Source organism: Scyliorhinus torazame, chromosome 18 (genome assembly GCF_047496885.1).
Source record: "Scyliorhinus torazame isolate Kashiwa2021f chromosome 18, sScyTor2.1, whole genome shotgun sequence".
Taxonomy (NCBI): domain Eukaryota; kingdom Metazoa; phylum Chordata; class Chondrichthyes; order Carcharhiniformes; family Scyliorhinidae; genus Scyliorhinus; species Scyliorhinus torazame.
This window is the reverse complement of record NC_092724.1, coordinates 22,597,218-22,614,838: the sequence shown is the minus strand read 5'-3', so window position 1 is coordinate 22,614,838 and position 17,621 is coordinate 22,597,218. Positions and strand designations below refer to the sequence as shown.

The following is a 17,621-nucleotide window of genomic DNA, read 5'->3' as shown; positions in this document are numbered from 1 at the left end:
ACTTGCATTGATATGGTGCCTTTCGTGACCCCTGAATGTCCTAACATTATTATCTTTGAAGTGCAACACGAGCAGCAGCCAATTTGCACACAGCTAGCTCCCACACTCAGCAACGTGACAATAGCCAGATCATCTGCTTTCTGTGATGTTGATCGAAGGATTAATACTAGCCTGGCCACTGGGGAGAATTTGCCTGCTCGTCTCTCAAAATAGTCATCTGTCAGATCCTTTACTACCACCCGAGAGGGCTGATGAGGCTTCAGTTTAACATCTTATCCAAACAACGTATCTTTGAAGTTCGTCTGAACTGCACACGGGTGTCAGCCTTGTATGCAATGGAGGAGTTGGGTAAGGCTGATGGGGTATTGTGGGATTGGGCAGCAGGGTGATTGGTGTAGGGACAAAAGCGGAGATGTCTCAGCTCAGAATTGGGCAAGTGTCAATTAACATGACCCAAAATACAAAGTGTAACATGGCACAGTTCTGCAGCTCAAATGTACAAGCCAAGGTAGGTGACCACAGGTTCCTGGGAGGAAAATGGGAGGCTGGTTCTCAAAGTGATTGACCGGTCATGTTCCCAAACAGGCTGCTTCAACAGATAACTGCCCCAGTGCCAGAACTTTGCATTGAAAAAAAAAAGTCCAGGAGACATGAAAATGTCAGTTTCTATGCAGTAAACCTACCTAACCTGCCACTCCAAACATGGGAAAGGGAAGTGGCCATTTAGGACTTTCACCTTATTCCATCATTCAACTTGATGAGGACTGGTTTGCATTTCAACTACCTCTGTAACTCTTAGCCCCCTTCCCCAATATAAAAACAGATGCCCAGTGTGTGTGTGTGTGTGTGTGTGAGAGAGAGAGAGCGAAGTGCTTCCTGAGATCACCCCATAAAAATTGGCTCTACTTTTAAGTTTCTGACCCCTTGTTCTGAGCTTACCCCCACAAGAGGAAATAGTTTATCTTTATTTACCCTATCAAATCATTTAAATCATAAACACTTCAATTAGATCACCCCTTAACTGGAGGGAATATAAACCGACAATCAAGTAAGGTCAAATGAAAACCACACAACTATTTATTGTCAGCAATTTAAGCCGACCCATTATCCTGGTGTGTGTGTGCGTGTGATAGAAGGTAACTGTATCCACCAACCCCCGCTTCAAACGCCAAACAGTCACACACCCAAGGGTGCTATCCCCTCCTCCAACAGCTATTCACCAAAAAGACCGTCCCTTCCCCGTATAATGGAGGAAAAGATGCAACTTCCATTGCCAAATATTTAATTCTGAATTTTTAAAAATGCTTCACTATTGGCGACCGTGTCTGTTGCAGATATTACTCAATACAGCTCCAATTACCCAGCACCACACAGGCAGACAGGAGACACACACACACAAGCTCAGCATCAAGAAATGTTAACCTACATTATTTACAACTTTGAAATAAGCTAAATTAGGTCCCCATCCCTTCATTCCAAACACGCGTGTCGAGTTTACCATCAAAGCGGGTTACAGTGTGTCTCCGTGGGTGCAGATGGTTCCTGCTGCTTGGCGGTCCCAAACTGCAGGTTTCGCTATTACACACTGCCCCGGCACAGGGTGGCTGCAGACCCAGCCAGGGCTCTCGTTACATGCCCATTAACTCACCCCTCTCTCCCGCAGCAGGGCTTCCCCCTACTTACCCAGAAATTGCTCCCAAAATGTTGCATCGTGAACCCCACGAGCAGCTGCTGAATCTGACACAGCTCCTGAATCTGACACACTCGAGACCCGCCCCTATCTCCCCATAGGCCGCCGCGCCCGTCAATCAAACATCAGCCCGCTCCGCTCCCCTCAATGAGAAGAGTTTCCACCTTGGCTATTGGCTACTCCCAATGTCACTCATAGCACATCGCCTGATAAATGGTCAATCTCCACATAGTAGACGTCCATTGGTTCACAGAACGACTATAATGACCACCCCCTCTGCCTTCTTTATGCTTATTTAAGTAGAGCAATTTTGTTTACTGAAGTTGACACATTTGCAACAGAGAGACAGGAAAGTACAGTAAATGACGAGATGTATGGTTTGGGGAGTGTTAGTGTTACTAAGGAAGCGAAGGGGCGAGTTACTGGAGTTTTTAAAAAACTATGCAAGGTTTTCATAAGGCGGGCACAGAGAAGGTATTTGTACCTTTGGAGATCGCTGATGCGCTATCAATTACGATGAGTAGAGAGTAATCAAGGCTTTATTACACAGAGATGTGTGACCTCCTACAGCTGCTGCCAAAATGGCTGCAGTTCGGAGAGCACACACATTTATACTCTGCCTACTGGGCGGAGCCAGCAGGCAGGGATCTACCCCCGTACCTGTAGTACAGGTGCCTTACCGTAATACCCTCGTATGCAGTGCAGTATATACAATATAATACAACAGTGGTGAATACCACATTCACCTGCTATTAAAAATGAGTCCAGCGGAGGTGGTGGAAAACTATCTACATACAGGTTGTCATTAAAATTACAGAGAAGATTACTAATTTAGACGGTCGGGCGCCTTGATCCGTTGTTGAGAGCGCCGCAGTGCTGGTGGCGAGTCAGGCGTCGGCTCGGTCGTCGGTGACTCCGGGAGCGTGTCGACATCCTCTTCATCCTCCCCTGGGACCAAGGGGAGGACGGATTGTTCTGGAGTGGGGGCTGTGGTGGGGTGTGCTGGGGGAAGGGAGGGTGGCGCCGGGGCAGAGGGTGGGGTGTATGGGGACCCAGCTAGTGCTAGGTCCCTGAGGGAGACTGTGTCCTGGCGGCCGTCAGGGTACGCTACGTAGGCGTACTGCGGGTTTGCGTGGAGTAGCTGTACCCTCTCAACCAATGGGTCCGCCTTGTGGAGCCGCACGTGCTTGGGGAGGAGAACGGGTCCTGGAGCTGCCAGCCACGTTGAGAGCGAAACCCCGGAGATGGACTTCCTGGGGAAGGCGAAGAGACGTTCATGGGGGGTTTCGTTAGTCGCCGTGCACAGGAACGACTGAATGGAGTGAAGTGCGTCGGGGAGGACCTCCTGCCAACGGGAGGCCGGGAGATTTCTGGACCTTAGGGCCAGCTGGACAGCCTTCCAGACCGTCCCATTCTCCCGCTCCACCTGCCCGTTTCCCCTGGGGTTGTAGCTGGTCGCCCTGCTCAAGGCAATGCCCCTGTTGAGCAGGTATTGGTGCAGCTCATCGCTCATAAATGAGGATCCCCGGTCGCTGTGGACGTAGGCGGGGAAACCGAACAGAGCGAAGATGCTGTTGAGGGCTTTGATGACGGTGGCAGGCGTCTTATTGGGGCATGGGATGGCGAAGTTGTTGCGGTCAGTGGAGGGGAGGAGCCCTTTGAAATCCACGCTGAGGCGTTCAAAGGGGCGGGAGGCCTTCACCAGGCGCGCACGGTCTGGCCGGTAGAAGTGCGGTTTACACTCTGCACAGACCTGGCAGTCTCTGGTGACAGCCCTGACTTCCTCGATGGAGTAGGGCAGATTGCGGGCCTTAATGAAATGATAAAAGTGGGTGACCCCTGGGTGACAGAGATCATTGTGCAGGGTCCGGAGTCGGTCCACTTGTGCGCTGGCACATGTACCTCGGGACAGGGCATCGGAGGGCTCATTGAGCTTACCGGTGCGATACAAAATCTCGTAATTAAAGGTGGAGAGCTCGATCCTCCACCGCAAGATCTTATCATTTTTGATCTTATCCCGCTGGGTGTTGTTAAACATGAAGGCAACCAACCGTTGGTCTGTGAGGAGAGTGAATCTCCTGCCGGCCAGGCAATGCTTCCAGTGCCATACAGCTTCAACGATAGCTTGGGCTTCCTTTTCGATGGAGGAGTGCCGAATTTCGGAGGCATGGCGGGTGTGGGAAAAACATGCCACAGGCCTGCCTGCCTGGTTGAGGGTGGTGGCCAGAGTGACGCCTGATGCATTGCTCTCGACTTGGAAGGGGAGCATCTCGTCGACCGAGTGCATCGCGGCCTTGCCGATGTCGGCCTTGATACGGTTGAAGGCCTGGTGAGCCTCGGCCGTCGGTGGGAAACTGGTGGAGTGGATGAGTGGGCGGGCCTTGTCCGAATAGTTAGGGACGAAAAGAACCCCAGGCATCGTTTGAGAGCCTTGGGGCAGTGGGGAAGGGGGAGATCTATGAGGGAGCGCATGCGATCGGTGTCGGGCCCTAGAACTCCGTTCTAAGCCACACAGCCGAGGATGGCTAATTGGTTCGTGCTGAACACACACTTCTCCTTGTTGGAGGTTAGGTTGAGGAGTTTGGCGGTGTGGAGAAATTTGGAAAGGTTAACGTCATGATCCTGCTGGTCATGGCCGCAGATGGCGACGTTATCCAGGTACGGGAAAGTGGCCCGCAGTCCGTACCGGTCTACCTTTCGGTCCATCTCCCATTGGAAGACCGAGACCCCGTTAGTGACGCCGAAGGGAACCCTAAGGAAATGGTAAAGGTGGCCGTCCGCTTCAAACGCAGTGTATGGGCGGTCCGCCTTACGGATGGGGAGCCGGTGGTAGGCAGATTTCAGGTCCACTGTTGAGAAGACCCGGTACTGTGCAATCTGATTGACCATATCAGGTATGCATGGGAGGGGGTACGTGTCAGGCTGCGTGTACCGATTGATGGTCTAACTCTAGTCAACGACCATCCTGTTTTTTTCCCCCGTTTTCACCACTACCACTTGGGCTCTCCCGGGGTTGTTGCTGGCCTCGATGATACCTTCCCGCAGCAGCCGCTGGACCTCAGACCTGATGAAGGTCCTGTCCTGGGCGCTGTACCATCTGCTCCTGGTGGCAACGGGGTTGCAATCCGGGGTGAGGTTTGCAGACAGAGAAGGCGGGTCGACCTTAAGGGTCATGAGGCCGCATACAGTAAAGGGTGGTAGGGGCCCGCCAAATTTCAGGGTAAGGCTCTGGAGGTTGCACTGGAAGTCCAGGCCAAGTAGCAAGGCAGTGCAGAGGTTCGGGAGGATGTAGAGCTGGAAGCTGCTGAACTCTACGCCCTGGATGGTGAGGGTGGCGATGCAGTACCCCCTGGATTGCCACGGGGTGGGATCCGGAGGCCAGGAAGATTCTTTGGTTAATGGGGTGTACCGCGAGGGAGCAGCGCCTTACCGTATCGGGGTGGATGAAGCTCTCAGTGCTCCCGGAGTCCAGAAGGCAGGATATCTCATGCCCGTCGACCTTCACCTCTGCCGACGTGGTTGCGAGATTGTGTGGTCGGGACTGGTCGATCGTGACGGAGGCGAGACGCGGCTGGTCGGCGGCGGTTGCAGGCGATGAGCGGCCCGATGAGGTGCCCGACGGGCAGGGGTCCTGAGGCGGGGAAGATGGCGGCGCCCACGGGCCACACATGTACTGAGGCAGGAAAGATGGCGGCGCCCACAGGCCGCACGTGTTGTGAGGGGAGCAAGATGGCAGCACCCACGGGCCGCACGCAGGAGGTGCAGGGACAATAGCGGCGATTGAGCAGGCCTGGCACACTGCAGCGAAATGTCCTTTCTTGCCGCAGGCCTTGCAGAGCACGCTCCGCGCCAGGCAGCGCTGCCGGGGATGTTTTGTCTGTCTGCAGAAGTAGCACTTGGGTCCCCCGGGGTTGGTTGGCTGCCGCGCGGCGCAGGCATGGGGTTGGCTGGGGCGATCGCTGATGGGGTCCATGAAGGGGTGGCTGCTGGCGGGGTCCATGATGCCCAGGAGGGGTGGGCCGTGCGGTCGGGGGCATACGCCTGTACGTTGCGTGAGGCGACTGTGAGCGAGAGCGCTTGTTTCTTGGTCGCCGCGAGGTCACGCGTAGCCCCTTCTAAGAGCCGCTGCCGGATGTAGGCCAACCCTATGCCCGTAATGAACGCGTCTCTCATTAGCAGATTAGAATGTTCAGCGGCCGAAATGGCCTGGCAATCACAGTCTCTCACCAGGGCGAGCAGGGCACGCCAGTAATCTTCCACAGACTCACCGGGAAGTTGGTGTCGCGTGGACAGGAGGTGCCTGGCGTAGATCTTGTTGGTCTGCTGAGCGTAGTTCTCCTTCAGTAGTGCCATGGCCTCTGCTTAGGTAGGCGAGTCCTGGATGAGGGGAAAGACATCGGAGCTCAGCCGGGTGCCCAGAATCTGGAGCTTCTGTGCTTCTGCGATTGGGTCTGTCGCAGATCTGATGTATGCTTCAAAGCAAGCTAGCCAATGTGCGAAGTCCTTTTTGGCGTTGTCTGCTTGAGGATGCAGCTGCAGGCGATCCGGTTTGATGCAGAGATCCATCTTTGTAAAATCTCTGTGTAATAAATTGATGCACTATCAATTATGACGAGACGAGAGTAGAGAGTAATCGAGGCTTTATTAAGCAGAGATGTGTGGCCTCCTACAGCTGCTGCCGAAATGGCTGCAATTCGGAGAGCACACACATTTATACTCTGCCTACTGGCGGAGCCAGCAGGCAGGGATCTAACCCCATACCTGTAGTACAGGGGCCTTACCGTAATACCCTCGTATGAAGTGCAGTATATACAATATAATACAACAGTGGTGACTACCACAATCGCTAATTAAAATAGCCGCTGAGAAATCAAATGGGGAATTCCTTACCCAGAGAGTGGCGAGAATGTGAAACTGACGACCACAGACTGTGGTTGAAGTGAATGGTACAGATAAGCTCAGTGGGGTGGGGTAGATAAGCATTAGGTGAGGAAGAGAAGAATATGTTGTTTGGATAAGATAAAGGAGAATGGAGGGAGGCTTAAACGTGCTGAAAATCCCCCAGCAGGTCTGGCAGCATCTGTGAAGAGAGAAGCAGAGTTAATGTTTCAAGTCTGGATGACTCTTCCGAACGAACAAATCCTCTTGAATGCCTTCCCACCTTTCCTAAAATGCTGTGTCAAAACAGAGCACTTTAATGCCTTTCTTCCATCTTCCTACAAAAATGTATCACTTCATTCTCCTCCCTAAACTTTATCTGTCTCGTGTCTGTCCATTCCACCAGCCAATCTAAGTCCGCTTGAAGTCTGTCACCATCCTCCTCACAGTTCACAATACTTCCAGGTTCATAGAATGCATACAGTGCAGGAGGCCATTCAGCCCATCGAGTCTGGACTGACCCTCTGAAAAGAGCACTCTAACTAGTTCCAATCCCCCCACCCTATCCTCGTAACCCCATGCATTGATCATGACCAATCCACCTAACCTGCACATCTTTGGACTGTGGGAGGAAACTGCAGCTCCTGGAGGAAACCCACACAGGCATGGGAAGAACTTGCAAAATCCACACAGTCACCCAAGGCTGGAAGTGAACCCGGATCCCTGGAACTGTGGGTCAGCAGTGCTAATCACTGTGCCAACGGTACAGCCCACACAGTGGATGGGTTTTAAGTCATCAGCAATTTTGAAATTGTGCCCGTACACCCAAGCCAACGTCATTAATATAGACCAAGAAGGGCAGTTGTCCTACTGCTGACTACTGGTAACCCCACTACATACCTTCATCCAGTCTGAAAAACTACCGTTCATCACAATTCTCCATTCCCTCTCACTCTGCCAACTTTGTATCCACACTGCAGCTGCGTATTTGGTTCCATGGGCTTCAACTTCACTGACAAGCATGTTATGTGGCACTTTGATCATATTTGAAAGTCTATGTACATTACATCAGCCACAGTAACCTCATCGACCCTCTTGTTTCCTCATCAAAATCTCAAACCGAATTTGTTAAGCACAATGTGCCCTCTGTGTCAAGGAGGACTAGAGGGTTACGGCAGTACCTCTGAAATTTCCAACCTTACTTTTGTGAGTCTCCTTGGATGCTTCCCATCTGCTTCTGGTGACTTATGAATTTTGAGTACAATCACCCTTTCTAATACATTCACTTAATCAACTTTTACCCCATTCAGTGTCTCAAAAATCTCCTCTTTCACCATAAAATTTGTAGCATCTTCTCCCTTGGTAAAGACAAATGCAAAGTACTCATTTAGTAACCCAGTCATTTCCTCAGCATCGAAGCGTAAACCCTTTTTGGTCCCTTTTACCATCTATTACTATTTATCTGCCTAGAGGAGACTTTTGGATTCCCTTTTATGTTAGCTGCCAGCCTCTTCTCATGCTCTCTTTCCTTCTTTTATTTCTTTATTGACTTCCCCACAGAACTTTCTATATTCAGCCTGGTACAATTGTGTTATCCATCTGACTTCTGTCATAAGACCATAAGACCATTTGGCCCATCGGGTCCACCACTCAATGAGATCACGACTTATCTGATATGATAATCCTTTTCCCACCTTATCTCCATAACCCTTGATTCTCCTACTGATGAAAATTCTGTCTATCTCAGCCTTGAAGATACTTAACGACCCAGCCTCTACAGCCCTCTGCGGTAAAGAATTTCACAGATTCACTACCCTCTCTGTCTTAAATGGGCTATCCCTACTCTGAGATTACACCCTCTGGTCCTAGACTCTCCCTCAAGGGGAAACAACCTCCCAGCATCCAACCTGTCAAGCCCTCTGAGAATCCTATATGTCTCAATAAAGTTGCCTCTCATTCTTCTCCAATGAGACAGTCTCAACTTACTCAAACTTTCCTCATGAGAAAATCCCTCCATACCCGGAATCAACTGAGTGAACCTTCTCTGGACTGCCTCCAATGCCAGTGTATCTGTCCTTAGATAAGGGACCAAAACTGTTCACAGTATTCCAGGTGTGGTCTAATAGTCTTGTTTGGGTTTAGCAGGACATCCCTATTTTTATACACCATTCCCTTCAAAATAAAGGCCAACATTCCATTTGCCTCCCTATTACCTGCTGAAGTTGCCTGCTAGCTTTTTGTGATTTACGTATGAGGACCCCAAATCCCTCTGCGCTGCAGCTTTCTGCAATCTTTCTCCATTTAAATAATATTCAGCTCCTTTATTCTTCCTACCAAAGTACATAACTTCATATTTTCCTACATTATATTCCAACTGCCAAGTTTTTGCTCACTCACCTAACCTGTCTATATCCCTCTGTAAACTATTCATGTCATCCTTCCCACCTTTTTTTGTGTCATACACAAACTGGGACATAGTACGTTCACTGCCCTCATCTAAGTCATTAATGTATTTTTGTAAATAATTACGCCCAACACTGATCCCTGTGGTACTCCACCAGTTGCAGGTTGCCATCCTGAAAATGCCCCTCTTATCCCAACTCTCTGACTTCTATCAGTTAGCCAATCCTCCATAGAAGCTAATATAGTACCCCCAATACCATGGGCTCTTATCTTATTAAGTAGCCTTTTGTGCGGTACTTTATCAAACCCTTTTTGGAGATCAAAGTGTATTACATCTACTGATTCCCTTTATCTATCCTGCTCATTACTACCTTAAAGAATTCTAATAAATTTGTCAATCATGATTTCCCCTTCATGAAGCCATGCTGACTCTGCTTGATTATATTATGCATTTCGAAATGCTCTGCTATCACATCCTTTATAATGGACTTGAACATTTTCCCAATGACAGAAGTTAAACTAACTGGCCTATAGTTACCTGTTTTTATTTCCCTCCCTTTTTGAATAAAGGTGTTACATTGGCTGTTTTCCAATCCTCTGGGACTTTTTCAGAATTGAATGATTCTTGGAAGATTCCCACCAGCGCATCCACTATCTCTGTAGTTAATTCCTTTAATATCCTGGGATGTAATCCCATCAGGTCCAGGCGACTTATCGGTCTTTCGCCCCATTAATTTCCCTAGTACATTTTCTCTAGTGATAATTATTGTATTTATTTCCTCACCTTCTTTTGCCCCGTGATAATTTAGTATTTTTGGAATGTTATTAGTGTCTTCCACCACGAAGACTGATGCAAAGTATTTGTCTAACTTCTCTGCCATTTCCTGGTTCCCCAATATTATTTCCCCAGTCTCATTCTCTAAGGGGCATATGTTCACTTTGGTCTCTCTTTTTCATTTTATATATTTAAATAAGTTCTTTCTGTCCCACAACCCCCTCCTTCCCACCTGTCCTTACGAAAATTCACATAGCCCTGAATATTTAGTTCCCAGCTTTGATCTCCTTGTAACATTTAAGGGGCATCTTGACAAATACATGAATAGGATGGGAATAGAGGGATACGGACCCAGGAAGTGTAGAAGATTGTAGTTTAGTCGGGCAGCATGGTCGGCACGGGCTTAGAGGGCCGAAGGGCCTGTTCCTGTGCTGTACTTTTCTTTGTTCTTTGTTCTTTGTTCTTTGTTCTAACCACGTCACTGTAATGACTGTAAGATCAGACCCATTAACCTCAATTTGTGCCATTAATTTATGTATTTTGCGTTGAACACTTTGTGCATTTAAGTAAGCACCATTTTTCAGTTTCATCTTACTCTCTGTTTTCATCGGGAAGCTCAGGCATTTCATCCAGGAAGCTCTGGCATTATTTGTCCTATATTTCCTCCTTGTGGGAATGAACCTTGCCTGTACTCGAACTATCTCTTTAAAAGCAACACATTGTTCCACTACAGCCATGCCTGTCGATCTTTGATTCAAATTTATCTGAGCCGGATTCATTCTCACCCTATTGATAATTCATTCAAATTCTCTTCTCGCCCATAGTGGTGTACTCAGGCAGACGTGCGTCTGATTCCATAGTCAGTAATCACCGGAACAGGACGCTAGTCTGTCGTCCGAGGTTTATTGCTTAAGGTGTGCCACTCACATCAATCGTGGCTGACCAGGAGTCTCTCCCATTCTTACCACAAGCCATTGGCGTGTTGGGAGGATTTGCAGGTTGACATTCAACCTGTCTGGCTGTGTTATGTTCCTTGGCCATCAATGCCGGGGTGGCACTCGAACCCAGAGCTTCTGGCTCAGAGGCAGGGTCTATACCCATTGCACCACAAAGCCTCCTACCGTTGATATTGGCACTGCTCCAATTATTTATTTTTACATTAGATTGTGGATTGTTCTTTGCCATAGTTAAACTAAACCTTATGATACAATATTACATTCACGCCACAAGTGTCAAGCAATGACCATCTCCTACAGGAGAGGATCTAACCACTGCCCCTCGACATTCAATGGCATTATCATCGCTGAATCTCCCACAATCAATATCCTGGGGATTACCATTGATCAGAAACAGAACTGGACTTGCCATATTAATACTGTGGCTACCAGGGCAGGTCAAAGGCTAGGAATCCTACGGCAAGTAACTCACCTCCTGCCCCTTCCCCAAAGCCTGTGCACCATCTACAAGGCACAAGTCAGGAGTGTAATGGAATACTCTCCACTTGCTTGGATGAGTGCAGCTCCAACAACACTCAAGAAGCTCAACACCATCCAGGACAAAGCAGCCCGCTTGATTGCTCCCCCTTCCACAAACATTCAATCCCTCCACCACCGCCGAACAGTGGCAACCATGTGTACCATCTACAAGATGCACTGCAGGAACTCATCAAGGTTCCTTGGACAGCACCTTCCAAACCCACAACCACTATCATCTGGACGGACAAGAGCAGCAGATACCTGGGAACCCCACCATCTGGAGGTTCCTCTCCAAGCCACTCACCACCCCGACTTGGAAATATATTGTTGTTCCTTCACTGTTGCTGGGGCAACATCCTGGAACTCCTTCCCTAATAGCACCGTGGGTGTACCTACACCTTAAGGACTGCAGTGGTTCAAGATGGCAACTCACCACTGTCTAGGGATGGGCAAAAAATGCTGGCCGAACCAGCAATGCCCACACCCGTAAATGAATTTTTTAATAAATCACTGTCCCCGGAATATATAATCTTTATTGTCACAAGTAGGCATACATTAACACTGCAATTAGTTACTGTGAAAAGCCCCTAGTCGCCACATTCCGGCGCCTGTTCAGCTACACTGAGGGAGAATTCAGAATGTCCAATCCACCTAACAGCACCTCTTTAGGGACTTGTGGGAGGAAACCGGAGCACCCGGAGGAAACCCACGCAGACACAGGGAGAACCTGCAGACTCCGCACAGACAGTGACCCAAGCTGGGAATCGAACCTGGGATCCTGGAGCTGTGAAGCAACAGTACTAACCACTGTGCTACCGTGCCGCCCATCCCGAATATTCCCGTACTGATACTTTATCCACTTGATCCACCTCATTCCCCGGAACCAGTGCAGCATTCCCTCCTTCTTGCTGGAGGTATAGGAGATATAAACAAAAACCTGGTCAAAGAGGCAGATTTACAGTCTTAAAGGAAGTAATGGAGAGACAGAGAGGCTTAGGAATAGATTTCCAGATCTTAAGACCTCACAACTGAAGGCAGAGCCACTGATGTTGAAGGAAGCCAGCAAAATTGGGGGGAAATACCTCAGGGACATGTAGGGCTGGTGGAGGTTATAGGGAAAGGCAGAGACAAGTGTAAAGATGGATGTTTTTAAAAGATAATTTGGGGGAATATTGTGTTATTCTGTAAAGAAGTCTGTGTGTCTGCGTATATACAAAATCTGAAGTATCCATCGGAAACCAGAAAAGTCTTTGGTTTCAAAAAATACTCTTGTTTCTGAATTTTCTTCGATTTCCACAACTGAGTGGAAGGGTGAGAAGTTTGCTATAAGCTTTACTAAAGTGACAGCAATTTGACACTGGGTATTGCATTTTAAGAGTTAAAATATAAATGGGGAGGGCAGCACGGTGGTGCAGTGCATTAGCCCTGCTGTCTCATGGTGCCGAGGTCCCAGGATCGATCCCGGCTCTGGGTCACTGTCCATGTGGAGTTTGCACATTCTCCCCGTGTTTGCATGGGGCTCGCCCCCACAACTGAAAGATGTGCAGGGTAGGTGGATTGGCCACGCTAAATTGCCCCTTAATTGGAACAAAAAAATGAATTGGGTACTCTAAAATTAAAACAAATATATATATAAATGGGCGTGTTGCCAAGAACATGTGTGTTCTGACCAAGCGGTTTTTTTTCAGGGGGGGGGAGGGGGGGGGGCATATTTTGAAGATTGCTTTAATAGTGTAACTTTAATCTGTGTGCATAAGTTTTATTTTCTTCTAGTTCATAAATCATTTATTTTTACAAAATTGCAAAAGTGGTACTGGAATTCTATGCTCCTGGGATCAGTAGTTCATCCCCCTTGTTTTCAGAATATGAAACAAAAGGTCATGATCAGTCAGAAAAGTTTCCCTCTGTGGTTTGCTTTGCTCAGTAAATGACAAGTGCTGTGGTGATAACAAATTTGGGGGCTCTTCGTGTGATATTAAAATTCCTTGGTTGAATTGGAGTTTGCGAATCTAAAAGATACAGACGTGAGGAAAACAGTGAACTCAGGAGTTCTGTTTTGAGGGATTTCTTTCAGTGGTTGGACCGCAAAAATGGCTTCGGCAATTGCTAAGACTTTGCTGAAAGTGGAAGATGTAATTGTAAAGCATTCAAAATCTTTGACTAAGACTGAGTGGAGAGAGATAGCAGATAAAGTAAAAGTAGAAATAAAAGCAGAGTTTCCTCAGGCTAATATGGTTAAAGTATTTACCCAGCATCTCAAGTGGGAAGAACACCTAGACCTCATGTTTCACAGCTCAAGGTTGTAAGACTCATTCATAGTATCCCTACAGTGCTGAAGGAGGCCATTTGGCCCATCGTCCCTGCTCCGATAGAGCACCCCACCTAGGCCCAATCCCTCGCCCCTATCCTGATAACCCTACCTAACCTTTGGGAAATTTAGCAAGGCCAGTTCACCTAACCCGCACATCTTTGGATTGTGGGAGGAAACCGGAGCACCCGGAGGAAACCCACGCAAGAGATGGGGAGGAAGCGCAAATCCACACAGTCTGTCATCCGAGGTCAGAATCAAACCCAGGTCCCTAGTGCTGTGAGACAGCAGTGCTAACCACTGTGCCAGCCCTCCAGTTGCAATTGATGCAGCTTCACCTTGAGAAAGAAATGGAACTGAAAAGACTTGAACTGGAAGAAAGAGGAATGAGAAAGCTTGAATTAAGGAGCAAAGAGAAAGAAAAGGAAAGATGAAAAAAAAAATAGAAATAAAAGGGCTTGCATGGGAAAAAGAAGAGCAGGAAAAGGAGAAGTAACGATTGCAAGAGATAGAAACACAAAAGCTTGAAGTTGAGCTTCAGAGAGAGAAGTTAGCTATTGAGGAAAGGGGCAGGGAAACAGATAGGGAGGATCAGAGAGAGGAAGTAGCCAAACAGGGCAGCACGGTAGCACAAGTGGCTAGCGCTGTGGCTTCACAGCGCTAGGGTCCCAGGTTCAATTCCCCGCTGGGTCACTGTCTGTGCGGAGTCTGCACGTTCTCCATGTGTCTGCGTGGGTTTCCTCCGGGAGCTCCGGTTTCCTCCCACAGTCCAAAGACGTGTAGGTTAGGTGGATCAGCTGTGATAAATTGCCCTTAGTGTCCCAAAAAGGGTAGGAGGGGTTATTGGGTTATGGGGATAGGGTGGAAGTAAAGGCTGATGTGGGTCGGTGCAAACTCGATGGGCCGAATGACCTCCTTCTGCACTGTATGTTCTATGTTCTGTGTCTATGTTCTAAAGAATGGACTGTCTGAAGTGAAACTTAGGATAAAGGAAGAAAGGAGAGGGAGTGATTCTAATGGCGACTTTGAGGAATTTGATGTAACTAAGAATCTTCGGTTAGTGTCTAAATTTTCAGAGGATGGAATTGAAAGATATTTCACCTCGTCTGAAAAGATAACCGTGAAATTGAATTGGCCAAGAGATGCTTGGACTATAACGTTACAGAATACTCTGTCAGGTACAGCCATGAATGTGGATGGGAGCTTATCAGAGGAACAATTTGCAGATTACAAGATAGTAAAGGAGGCAAAATTCAATGCTTACGAACTTGTCCCTGAAGCCAACCAGTTGAAGTTTATGACTATAAGAAAGAAAGCTAATCAGACATTTATAGATTTTGCAAGAGAAAAATAAATTCTCTGGGATCAATGGTTCAGGGCTTTGAAATTAGACAAGGGTTTTGAAAATGTAAGAGAGGTTACTTTTATGGATGAATTTAGAAATGGCGCTCCAGTAACTAGTAAGACACATTTCGATGAAAGACAATGTAGAAAGATGAGGAAATCTGCTGTTTAAGCTGATATTTCACACAAACAATCAGATGCAGGAAAGGGGTCATATGGATATCAGCAAGGGAATTGGAGATGTAGAAAACCTAGTGATAAAAGTGTAAGCAATAATGAGTGAGCTGAAGGACACCAGTCTATTCAAGATGGAAAGGTGGAAGGCAGAGGGGAAAGAAGAAAGGTAGTACGCTACCATTGTATCAAGGCTGGACGTTAAGATTAAATTGTTGGAAGTTAAATGGGAGACCAATTGCAGTGATAGGAATGCCGAAGAGTTATGTAAGTAAGAGTGTTGAGAGCTCAGAGACCCAGGTGCAAGATAATCCACTAGCCTTAGTATGGGCGGAAAAGGAAGAATTAGGATTAGGCAAAGAAATGGGAATGTGCTCACAATCTACCCAAGGACATTCTGAAGGACGAGTTAGAGAGAAGTCTTTAAAAATAAATTTAGAGTACCCAATTCATTTTTCTCCAATTAAGGGACAATTTAGCGTGGCCAATCCACCTAGCCTGCACATCTTTGGGTTGTGGGGGCGAAACCCACGCAGACACGGGGAGAATGTGCAAACTCCACACGGACAGTGACCCAAAGCCGGGATTGAACCTGGGACCTCGGCGCCGTGAGGCTGCAGTGCTATCTACTACGCCAACGTGCTGCCTTGAAAGAAGTTTAAAGATTTTATATGTGAAGGGAAAGTATATCCATGTTTACTGGGAAGAGCAGGAAAAGCTGTTAAGGGATACAGGGGCTAGCCAGTCATTCATGCCATCTGCTGTCCAGAAGGAATATTGCAGGAGAAGGTGTTAATGGAATTGATGGAAGAGCTCGGTCTATTTCCCATTTAAAAAGTGATTTGGAAACAGGAGAGGTGATGGTTTGGGGCGGTAGAGAAATGCAGGGATTCAATTTATTTTAGGGAATGATATAGTTGGATCACAGATATTAACATGCCTACTGTAGTTGAGCAGCCTGGTGAGACACAATCAACAGATGTTTTATGGGTGGCAGCACGGTGGCCCAGTGGTTAGCACTGCTGCCTCACAGCACTGAGGACCTGGCTTCGATCCCAGCCGCAGGACTCTGTCCGTGTGGAGTTTGCACATTCTCCCCGTGTCTATGTGGGTCTCACCCCCACAACCCAAAAAGATGTGCAGGGTAGGTGAATTAGCCACGCTAAATTGGAAAGCAAAAATTAGGCCTTCTAAATTTATTGTTTCCAGATTGCGTGGTGATGAGGTAACACCCGTACAAGGTGATGCCATTGAATGTCAAGGAGCGCTGGTTAGAGTCTCCCTTGGTGGTGATGGTGAAAGAAAATAGAAATAGTTTACATAATTTTTATTCGTATTAAGTGTATTAGTAATAAGATATAAGTTTTACTTAATTTATGTTTCTGTACTTTTGTGCTCAGGAAGGGTTGAAACCTTAGTTTAGCTTCATATTAAACAAATGTGTCTGCATGTCTATAGGGGTTAGTTTCACTTTAAACTGTGCCTGCATTGTATTTGAGGTTTTATGATGTGAATGCAGTTACAGGCTTTAAAAAATGAAACTGTTGCCTAGCAACCAAAGGCTCACCATGGGACAGCAAGAACCCTTGAGTTAGTTGTAAGCTGGAGCCAGAATAGGCTGGACACAAGGAACTGTAGAAAGCAGATTTCTCAAAAGAACAAAAGCTGCCAATACAGGCAGGACAATAAAGTAAGGTGCAGAAAGAAAATCTCAGAATAGCTAAAGAACAGAAAATCCCAGGAAGACAAAGTCAAAGGGACAAATATCTGGAGTCTGAACAAGGTACTGTTCCCTGAAGTTCACGAAAGAGGCAGAGAAAGGCGCTCAGTTGCAGACAGAGCTGAAAGGTGCAGACCTGGAGAGGTTTGCTAGTGAGAAGCCAGACTTGTGAAGGAATCCTAAGGTTGGTAACACTTTACAGCCTGAGAAACAGTGGTGTTCTGTTGGCGTGGCTGGGTACCTGAGTAAATTGAAGGGGTGTAGGTTAGGTGGATCTTAGATTAGGATAAGTGGTCGGCACAACACCGTGGGCCAAAGGGCCTGTTCTGTGCTATACTGTTCTATGTTCTATATCGTGTGGAAGCTTGAATGTATGTGGCAATCCAGGGCAGAGGAATACTGAAAGGAGAGGCTGAAATCCTGGATGTGGATCATTGGTGAAGGCATCTGAGAGAAAGCCATGTGTGGCAGAAGATTTCAAAATGTGTTCTTCTAAAGTGGAGTTTGGAAACGCTCATGTGGACGTCAGAATTCCAATGAGACCAGTTGACTCTCAGTGTGACGATCATTTGGGGGGATTTGATGAAAAATCCACAGAAGTTATTTTGGGTGGTGCCTGTCACTTGGTTTCAGAGTGTGGTGTGTCTGACCACATTTTGTGGTTTACATGGACTATGTATGACTGAGAACATTAGAATACAAGATATATTTTGTAACTGTGTAATCCTTACAGATCTGTGTGTAATGGGGTGAAGGAGTAGTGTATTATAGTTCATCTTCCCTTATTTAATAAATGTCTTATTTTTTTGTTAAAAGTTAATCAGCAGTCCTGCAACTCTGTTCATCCTTGGACC

At 47.4% G+C, this 17,621-nt stretch overlaps 1 protein-coding gene across 4 annotated transcripts in view; it reads right to left on the bottom strand.

Annotated features, from left to right (window-relative positions):
• Positions 1 to 1,763, bottom strand: part of LOC140395034 (F-BAR domain only protein 2-like) — a 90,714-nt gene extending 88,951 nt beyond the window's left edge. For 2 of the 4 annotated variants that reach the window (XM_072482364.1, XM_072482366.1), the window contains exon 1: positions 1,684 to 1,728. In XM_072482364.1, coding sequence (XP_072338465.1) covers positions 1,684 to 1,710 — 27 coding nt within the window. In that variant the 5' untranslated portion in view covers positions 1,711 to 1,728. Of the gene's footprint in view, positions 1 to 1,683 lie in introns of all 4 variants that reach the window. The other 2 variants (XM_072482368.1, XM_072482367.1) reach the window with 2 other exon arrangements.
• Positions 1,764 to 17,621: the final 15,858 nt, after the last annotated feature.